The following is a 10,068-nucleotide window of genomic DNA, read 5'->3' as shown; positions in this document are numbered from 1 at the left end:
TGTAACTGCTAAGGTCTTATCGTCCTGAAATCAGGAAGCCAATCCTGGGACTTACGCACGTCAAACCGGGTCCGCTTGACAATCTCCTCTTCCTGAATATTCATCCAGATCTGAAAATCAAAATGCTAAATGAGAACAGTGATTGAAAATTAATAGGTAAGCCAATGTAATTTCTCAATTTCTTTAGCCTAAATTTACAATTCTAAACCCTAAAAATACCAAATGGTATTTGTACAAAACATTTGCTTTGTTTACAAAACGAACGCCATAAGCTTTGTACAAAACATTACAATAAGTAAGCCAGCCTAGTTTGCTTGGAGGGTAACGTGTCTGCCTTGTAAGCGTTAGGTCGCTGGTTCGATTCACGCCCGGGGCGGATTTTATCCTAACCAGACAAGGTTTGTTCTCGGGACGGCTGGCTTTCTCCTATCCTGTCTTCCTTCCTTGCTTTCGGGACAATATTGGCGTTAAATAGCGGCCGAACCGTACATTTCTCGAGGTCCGGCCCGCGGACACTTTTCATCATTATTAAGTATGTTCTGAACATGACTGAGAAAGAATCATCTTTTTATCTCTTTCCTACGTCAAGTTATGACCAATTTTGTGAACCCTCTAACATTGTGTTGACTTGAAAATGAAAAACTTTGAACGCGATTATCTCGAAACTATGTTTTTGCAGATATACCCTTCTTCCAGATATCGCCTGAATTGCAAAAGTCTAAACTCACGTTTTCCTGGTTGATCAGGCAGTAGACTTTATGTAGGGGAGAGAAACTATCATGAACTGAATATTTGAGACCATGTATAGGGTGAACAATGTAGAACTCATCCGTGTTGGTCCGAATCAAAACGAAAGCGACTGATCCATCCGGTATACCTGGAAAGATAAGATAAATTAGGCGTGTCCTTTCCATAACGTTCCAAGTGCTAAAAAAAAAGAGGTTTGATCGAGGGAACTGTAACTCCTAAGGTCTTTTCGTCCTGAAATCAAAGAGAGAAGGAAGACAGGATAGGAGAAAGCCAGCCGTTCCGAGAACGAACCTTATCCGTTCAGGTTAAATCCGTCCCAGGCGGGAATCGAACTCGCGACCTAGCGCTTACACTGCAGACGCGCTACCCTCCAAGCTAACTAGGCTGGCACTACTAAGGTTTTAGTGGCGAAAGATCTCAAGTTCAATCATTAGACCATGTAATTTTTCCCCCTACAGATGTGTGGATTTCCCATCAACCTGCCATTCACGAATTTCGCTGCCATCTTGGATGCCGTCAAATCTACCGGTGTACACAAGATCGAATCAGAAGATGTGGAATGGGCTTTGGCCGTGTGTATCCAGCCTTTCCCTTGCCATGTACTTAGTGTATGGATCTATGTGGCTACTTTGACGAGAAGAAGATAGAGTAGTAGTAGTAGTAGTAGTAGTAGTAGTAGTAGTAGTAGTAGTAGTAGTAGTAGTAGTAGTAGTAGTAGTAGTAGTAGTAGTAGTAGTAGTAGTAGTAGTAGTAGTAGTAGTAGTAGTAGTAGTAGTAGTAGTAGTAGTAGTAGTAGTAGTAGTAATATAATTGTATTTATTTATTTAAAATAATAGAGTAAAACAATCAATAACATACGGACTGCCTTGCTAAAGAAATAAAAGGTTGAGTGACAAGGGCATCCACTCGTAAAATTTGTAGCCAAAACCAAATGTCAGCCCAAAGCTATCACCCTAGGGCTGATTGAGAGGCTGACGGGAAAATGCCGACCCCGTCTGTACACGGGAAAAGGCAAAGAAGAAGAAAATACGGATTGCCCACAGTTTGGTTTGCCAAAACGACACAGCATACTTCTCAGACAATGAGACTATATTAGAACTTATCGCCTTGCATTTCATCAAAAATCGTATAAAATAAAAATAATAATAATAATAATTTTATTAACTGTACCTATGTAACTAAAACTACCTAGTTGACAAATTGTATCCTAACATGAAAAATAAGTATAGATGGTAAAAAAAAAAACCTTTTAATTTGGGTACCTACCTAACTTCAAAGCAGCTTCAAACTGATTTTCTTGAATTTTGGTAAACGCAAAGTCCATATTCATCTGCGAAAACTTTGTTGATCGTTGAAGGTACTCGAAAGTGAGGGCCGATTCATTTTTCATCCGTACCAGAATGAGCTGACTAACTGGTGGATCTCGAGACAGGTAGGACTCTATGCTGTGTAAATCTAAACCCGATGCTGTTACTTGTGGTGGAGGTTCTGGAAAATAAAAATACCGAGTCAACAGTCAACAATCAAGTCGGTAAATTGTGATTTTGTGAAGGTTCATTTTGTTTTTTTAAGAGGTTTGGTAGAGGGAACTGTAACTGATTAGGTCTTATTGTCCCTAAAGTATTTAGAACAGGATAGGAGAGGAGATATTCCAAGAATGAACAATATCTTATGTAAAAAGATAGGTAAGTTTTTAAGGATATAGACAACACTTTGCAAATTTGGGATGAAGTTCACCCTGAGTTGGACTTGAACCCACAACGAGCACTTACAAGGCCTGCACAATGCACAGCCTTTAACATTTTTTTTCTTTGTTTTGCCAAAATTCTTATAAGAGCCATTTTTCCAGATAGGTAAGATGTACAATGCCCCAAACCTCTACGTACCATATCTGTTTCTCAGTACATCATGAATACTTTGTCCTCCTTGTGGTCTGTTAGGGACAGAACTGTCCCCGTCCTCATGTTTCCTTTTGATGCCTGTCCTACATACTTTGGATTCGGCAGCCTCGGAAGCTTGCACAAATGTTCTCTGCAGTTTGGACTTCTTTTGTTCTCGATGATCATCAGCAATACCTGAAAAGATCAAAGAGAAGGGAAGAATTGTAACTGGGCCATATTTGGGGGGGGGTGAAAGGGCCCTCAAGCTTAATTTTTCTCTTATACTGTAGAAGGCCAGACTCTGAAAATTTGGAACTAATAAAAAGGAGCCAAGTGGATGGGTACTTAATTTAGACGTAGACTTTAATTTATCTTAGACATATAATTTTATTCATTTTTTGCAAGATGCTGTAACTCTAGCTAGTAAGTCATTTGCACCAATTCCTCAGGTGGATTAGATCATGTTGCATAACTTGATAGCTTTCAGATAGCTGATAAGGAAGTCAAAACTCTCCGGACTGTCAATGTCAGTCAGTCCTGAACGGGTAGGTAGGGAGGCACTAATGTTAGTTTGCAGGTGACAGGGTCTGGAAGACAGAGAGAGGGTGGCAACAGCGACATATTTATTTTTTTACCTTGACTAAGTTCTTCAATCTGCTTCATAACTTTTTTCTCTTATACTGTAGAAGGCCAGACTCTGAAAATTTGGAACTAATAAAAAGGAGCCAAGTGGATGGGTACTTAATTTAGACGTAATTTTAATTTATCTTGGACATATAATTTTATTCACTTTGTGCAAGATGCTGTAATTCTAGCTAGTAAGTCATTTGCACCAACTCCTCAGGTCGATTAGATTCATTAGATCATGTTGCATAACTTGATAGCTTTCAGATAGCTGATAAGGAAGTCAAAACTCTCCGGACTGTCACTGTCAGTCAGTCCTGAACGGGTAGGTAGGGAGGCACTAATGTTAGTTTGCAGGTGACAGGGTGTGGAGGACAGAGAGAGGGTGGCAACAGCAACATATTTATTTTTTTACCTTGACTAAGTTCTTCAATCTGCTTCATAACTGCATCCGGATATCTGCACCCAAGAAATTCCACATTATAAAACACTTGAGCTAAACACAGCAGCCTGTCTTCATCAAATGAGTCTTTGTGAGTTTCAAGAAACTTTTTCCGCAGAGACCAATGTTCTTTTGGCTCATGGCTGGATTTGTACTTGTCCCAGTAGCTCATGTTTGGGGTTTTATCGAATTTAAGGTAAAATTTCTAGTGAGAATGGTGGTAAATCCTTGACCTATGAAAATAGTTGATATCTAGAATGGCAGGATCCATTTGACCTTTTTGTAGCACAATTACAGCTCGGTTTTACTGTTAATCTTTGAAGGGGGTGTGTAATTGACACATAAAAATAATACCAATAGGCCTTTAAAAGCTTTTATTTCTCCCTAGAACGCTATTTATCACTAAAATTTGAGGTAAACTGCTCAGTGCTCAGCACCAAAAAGTTCAAATTTGACTTCACAAAAATTTTAAATTTTGCCGCTGAACTTCTGTTTTGAGTCGACTCTTTCCAGTGAAATTTGAATGGCGGCAAATTTGAATTTGAACTTCCCCACTGATGGGAAAGTGGAGAAATGTACATAAAAATAATACCAATAGGCCTTTAAAAGCTTTTATTTCTCCCTAGAACGCTATTTATCACTAAAATTTGAGGTAAACTGCTCAGCACCAAAAAGTTCAAATTTGACTTCACAAAAATTTTAAATTTTGCCGCTGAACTTTTGTTTAGAGTCGACTCTTTCCAGTGAAATTTGAATGGCGGCAAATTTGAATTTGAATTTCCTTCCACTGATGGGAAAGTGGAGAATGCAGAATGATAAAGAAAAAAGTGATAAGAAAAAGATACCTTATCAAGAACTTTCATACAAGGACGTCCAATAATTCTAGGAGAAAAGAGACTTATTGTCAAGGTAAATACTTGCTTTATATTACACTCTAGCTCTTACTTTGTTTCATTCTGACATGCATTTTGAACTTTGGTGGAAGTTAGGATTTTTGTCTTTATATTACACTCTAGCTCTTACTTTGTTTCATTCTGACATGCATTTTGAACTTTGGTGGAAGTTAGGATTTTTGTAAAGTAGCCTACTGCTGGAGTAAAGGGACTTTTCAGTCCTATGCGAGCAGTATAAATAAGCACTATTATTATTATTATTATTATTATTCTCTTACAATAATAGTAGTAGCCTACTGCTGGAGTAAAGGGACTTTTCAGTCCTATGCGAGCAGTATAAATAAGCACTATTATCATTATTATTCTCTCACCTGTAAGACCAATTTGTTTCTGCACACTCAGTCCAATCTTATCATCGCCGTCTCCACCCCGTATAGTTCGTAACGGCAGGTCCTGACCTAGACCGCTGCGTTTCTTATCGAGACGGCCAGTGATGGGAACGGGCTCCGAAATGCCCTGAGCGTTCTTACCCAGCCCGCCACTGCCCGACCATCCCATCAGCTTGAGCAGCTTGCTACCTGCGGGGGAGAAAGGACATCATCAAATATTAAGTCGTACCAGAAATGGGTCGAAATAAAGGGTAAGAAGAACAATAATAAAGTACATACAAACATACAAATAAAGTACATAAAATACAAAAACATAATTGAAGGAAGAAGAGAAGGAAGACAAGGAAGAGGAAGGCCCCGTATGAGCTTCATGGAGCAGAACAATTCTGTCCTTGAATTGGGAAGAAAAAACCCTGTTCCCACTAGTCATGAGTTTATCCCAAATTTTTCCAAATGTCCTTAAAAAAATTCCTGAATGACAAGTGGAAATGGCCTCTAAAGGTATGAAAATGGCAATAAAGTCTTAAAATTTGAATAATCTACTACCTTCTTTTCTTTTTCTAGATCCCAATGTGTCAACATGAAACACATTGTAACCCTATTCAAGGCAGCTGCTGACGACAAAGACCTCTATCTGGAAACATTACAGAGTGCAAACATCACATGTCAAATCATTCCGGTGATAGAATTCCGGTACTGCAATTTGGATGGCTTGAAAGAAAAACTGAAAACACCTGAAAATTACTCAGGTAAGTTCTGTTTTGCACTGGTGGGTTATGTCTGTTCCTATAATCCCTAGCCATCAAGCAAGAGTGCCATATGTGTCAAAAATGAATTCTCTCATTGAATACAAATCAAAATTTCAAAATACCTACCATACCTTGCTGGATGGAGACAATTCTGTCCTTGAATTGGGAAGAAAAAACCCTGTTCCCACTAGTCATGAGTTTATCCCAAATTTTTCCAAATGTCCTTAAAAAAAATTCCTGAATGACAAGTGGAAATGGCCTCTAAAGGTATGAAAATGGCAATAAAGTCTTAAAATTTGAATAATCTACTACCTACCTTCTTTTCTTTTTCTAGATCCCAATGTGTCAACATGAAACACATTGTAACCCTATTCAAGGCAGCTGCTGACGACAAAGACCTCTACCTGGAAACATTACAGAGTGCAAACATTACATGTCAAATCATTCCGGTGATAGAATTCCGGTACTGCAATTTGGATGGCTTGAAAGAAAAACTGAAAACACATGAAAATTACTCAGGTAAGTTCTGTTTTGCACTGGTGGGTTATGTCTGTTCCTATAATCCCTAGCCATCAAGAGTGCCATATGTGTCAAAAATGAATTCTCTCATTGAATACAAATCAAAATTTCAAAATACCTACCATATTACCCATACCTTGCTGGATGGAGCACCAATTGGCTGATGCCACCAGCTCCTCTCACCTATAAGTTAAGTACCCATTCACTGGTTGAATTGCAGGCTTGATTCTCAGTAGTCCCCGATGTGTAATGTCTCTCAAACAAAGCCTAGCTAGTGATGACTTGGATCCTGCTTGGAAAAACAAACACTGTTTTGCCGTTGGCCCAGCCACAGAGAAGTTAGCAAGGAAACTGTTCGATTTGAATCCCACGTACCCATTCACTGGTTGAATTGCAGGCTTGATTCTCAGTAGTCCCCGATGTGTAATGTCTCTCAAACAAAGCCTAGCTAGTGATGACCTGGATCCTGCTTGGAAAAACAAACACTGTTTTGCCGTTGGCCCAGCCACGGAGAAGTTAGCGAGTAAACTGTTCGATTTGAACCCCACCGGGAGTGAAGCAGGAAAAGGAGCTAACTTGACTCCGATTATTGTTAAAAGTAAGAATAATAATAATAAAAAAAAAACACACACACACACACACACACACTTGAAAATGTAAAAAAAAAGATGAAGAAGATTAAAAAAAAATCCCTCAATTGAGTATCTAGCTAAATCAAATCAAATCATGAATTATTTATGGTAAAGCAGAGAACTTCTTCACAACTTTAGTTTGTATCACAGCATAAATAAGTGCCTCCTTTACTATTAAGTAATTATCATTTATCAGCAATCTTTTTACATTGGTTTCAATACTCAACAATGGTGTTCGTTCTTCTTTTTCTCCTCCTCCTGCAATATTTAGTCCTGTGTCTGCTCTCACACTTCCTCCCAAGGTCTCTTCAGCATTTATTCCTTCAGCTTTTTCTCCTTTATCCACTTTTTCCACCGCGTCCTGACTCGAATAAAACTGATTATTGATGACGATTGTAAACTGGTTTGGCGTCAGTAGAGCGTCAGCTAATTCCAATAGACGGGCTTTCAATATTTTCTGCTGGGGTTTGGTGATGCTAGTGGCTGGGATGCTGACCAACTTTACCCCGGGGTGCGTTTTGGTACCTGGCGGAAGAGATGGAGAATTGGTATTAGGAGACCTCACCCTGAGACTCACGAAAAAGGGACCCCCAAAAGACTGAATGAAGGAGCTCTTACTTTTTAAAAAAATTGCTTTAATCAAGCCTACATAGTACACTGTATAAGTAGGTAGTGCTTTATTTGGACTGTCAGCTTAGGCAAGTTGTTCCATTATACCAACAGTTTAATAGAGCACCTCTTCCTTGTATAGTGTATGTTTTCCCTGTCTTGCATGTCATCAAAACTGAGGGCAATTCTGTGATTGTCCAGGTATCATTCTCATGCATAGCAGATAACTCTTCATCGATTGCCTTCATCCACTTATCACGGTCACTACTATTCACATCATCAAATGTAATAGGAACATTGACATTACGGAGGTTTGCCTTAAAAAAAAAAAAAAAATGAAATTTACAATCTATTGACTGCACATTTTTTTTCTTTTCTAGATTTGGGCACTCAAAAAGACCTACCTCTATTAATGCCAGCAAGTAATTTAGCCCTAGATAATATAAGCTCCGCTCTCAGTAAAGAAAACATTACTGTGGATGCTCCCACAGTTTATGAGTAAGTATTTTTTAATTTACCTGCCTTGGTGGTGTAGTGGTCAAGACGCTCGCCTGATAAATAGGAGGGTGTGGGTTCAATCCCAGCCGAGGTATTGAATTTTATCCTCAGTATAATTTGAGAATTTGACCACAGTAGGTAATAGTAGTAGCCTACTGCTGGAGTAAAGGGACTTTTGCGAGACAGTACCATGCGAACAGAATAAGCAATATTATTTATTATTTTAAATAATGGTTTCCATCCCAGTTAACTTGAAAGGTAGTAACTTGCGTCTGCCTTGTAAGCTCGAGGTCGTGGATTCAATTCCCACCCAGGGCGAACTTTATCTTAAATTGTCCAGGTTCTTTTTTGGAATACCTGTCTTGTACAGTTTCGTGTTCCATCCTTGTCACATTTTAGGGTTTTATACCAAATTTCAAGTTTCTAGCTCTTACCGTTCTCGAGATATTTTGTTTACAGGCAAGACAGACAAACAAACGCACGGACCAATGGCTGAAACTTTGGATTTAGGTTTTAGGAACTTCAAACGCGTTTTGACACTAAAAACTGACCATCGGAAATTTTTGAGAGTACATCATTTTCCTTATTATGTATAAGATAAGGAAACTAAAAAGTCAAATACTTAAAATTAATTTAAGATTTTAATTTATTTGTTATTTATTTCTTTATTTTTCAGAACCATCCCAAGTCCTCACTTAGGAGAAAACATAGTTAAATCTATAGATGCGAGTCATGAAAATATTTTGGTGTTCTTCAGTCCATCTGGAGCTAATTCCGCGCTACCGTTCCTAGAACAAAATGTACTGAAGACTGCCAAGGTAACAACACTTAGCTAGAGCATTGCTTTTATTTTTAAAGAGATTTGATACGGGAAACTATTTCCCTTGCTTGTAAAATTTGTAGTCAAAATGTGAGCCCAAAGCAATTACCCCAGGGCTGATTGACGATAAACGCCGACCCCGTCTGTACACGGAAAAAGATGGAGAAAAGAAGATAGAGTGGACTGTTGTAACTGTTGAGATCTTATAGCCCCGAAAGCAAAGAAGGAAGACAGGATAAGAGAAAGCCAGCCGTTCCGACAACAAACCTTATCCCATCAGGATAAAATCTGCCACGGGCGGAACTTTTACCAAAGTTTTGACCTTTTTTTATATTTTGTGAATTCATCATCATCGACCTTTTCTATAATTATGCCGTAAATGGCGGCCTTGATATGATGAATGTTTAATTTGATTTTTCCAGATCATTACTAGCAAAATTACTAGTGAATGGATGATATTTTGCTAGTTTTACATTGTCTGACATTGATTTAAGTATGTTTTTTGATTTGATATTTTATTCACAGATCATTTCCATAGGAACCACCACGGCGGACGCCCTGACAAAGTTGGGCGTTGTTTTATCAGGCGTATGTCAACAGCCTACTGCAGGATCTCTGCTAGAACTGATTAAACCTCTGACACACGATGAGAAATGACAGGTGAGTAGCCCAGTTCCAAAAGGGGACAAATCAAGTTTTCGGTGCCAAAACTGGACATCTCGATTGTGGTAAAGCAGGGAGCTTTTTCACAACTTTGTGGGTATCACAGTATTACAAGTCTTGCATTTACTCAATCATCATATTTATCATTGCTCGTTTCTTTTGACTTGTAATGCTGTCATTGGTCGCTACTCAAAAGTAGCTACTCAATTGTCCTCACAAGGCTGAGTGCACCCCAAACTTATTCAAACACAGAGTCAAAAAAAACCTCGGCTCCACTGGGAAATCAATGAAAAAAATAAAAAAAGCCATTTCTTTGTGTTATTATATCACAACTATGGTGCTTCAAGAATGACCCATCATAAAGTCAACACAATACTGTCCTTGAAGGGAACAAAAGAGCCTGTTCCCAATTTTTTCCGAATGTCCTGAAACAATTTTTTTTTTTGAATGACAAGTTGACAAGTGGAACTTGCTCAAAAGGTATAAAAAAGACAATAAAGTCTGAAATTTTGAAAAATCTACTAATTTTCTTTTTCTAGATCCCAATGTGTCAACATGAAACACTTGGTCACTCTATTCAAGGCAGCTGCTGAGGACAAA

The 10,068-nt window shown here is 38.5% G+C and overlaps 2 protein-coding genes across 4 annotated transcripts; one reads left to right on the top strand and one right to left on the bottom strand.

Annotated features, from left to right (window-relative positions):
* Positions 1–8: 8 nt before the first annotated feature.
* LOC103512925 lies at positions 9–4,135 on the bottom strand. Its single transcript, XM_008477720.2, has 5 exons — positions 3,670–4,135; positions 2,637–2,825; positions 2,017–2,238; positions 729–877; positions 9–110 (listed from the first exon to the last, which is right to left on the bottom strand). The coding sequence occupies exons 1-5, from the start codon at positions 3,866–3,868 to the stop codon at positions 9–11; spliced, it is 861 nt and encodes a 286-aa protein (XP_008475942.1). The 5' UTR covers positions 3,869–4,135.
* A 338-nt stretch (positions 4,136–4,473) lies between these two features.
* Positions 4,474–10,053, top strand: LOC103512923 (uroporphyrinogen-III synthase-like). 3 transcript variants are annotated; one of them, XM_026826254.1, is made up of 8 exons: positions 4,474–4,605; positions 5,543–5,727; positions 6,467–6,612; positions 6,790–6,844; positions 7,868–7,985; positions 8,662–8,803; positions 9,331–9,465; positions 10,008–10,053. In XM_026826254.1, the coding sequence occupies exons 2-7, from the start codon at positions 5,559–5,561 to the stop codon at positions 9,460–9,462; spliced, it is 762 nt and encodes a 253-aa protein (XP_026682055.1). In that variant the 5' UTR covers positions 4,474–4,605; positions 5,543–5,558; the 3' UTR covers positions 9,463–9,465; positions 10,008–10,053. The 3 variants fall into 3 exon arrangements, with proteins under 3 accessions (XP_026682055.1, XP_026682054.1, XP_008475940.3); XM_026826253.1 differs by lacking the exon at positions 6,467–6,612 and having other exon boundaries at positions 6,644–6,844; XM_008477718.3 differs by lacking the exons at positions 4,474–4,605; positions 5,543–5,727; positions 6,467–6,612 and adding an exon at positions 6,060–6,246 and having other exon boundaries at positions 6,644–6,844.
* Positions 10,054–10,068: the final 15 nt, after the last annotated feature.

The sequence above is a fragment of the Diaphorina citri genome, unplaced genomic scaffold (genome assembly GCF_000475195.1).
Source record: "Diaphorina citri unplaced genomic scaffold, Diaci psyllid genome assembly version 1.1 scaffold898, whole genome shotgun sequence".
Lineage (NCBI taxonomy): Eukaryota > Metazoa > Arthropoda > Insecta > Hemiptera > Psyllidae > Diaphorina > Diaphorina citri.
The sequence above is the reverse complement of the archived record's forward strand: the minus strand, read 5'-3'. Positions and strand labels throughout refer to the sequence as shown.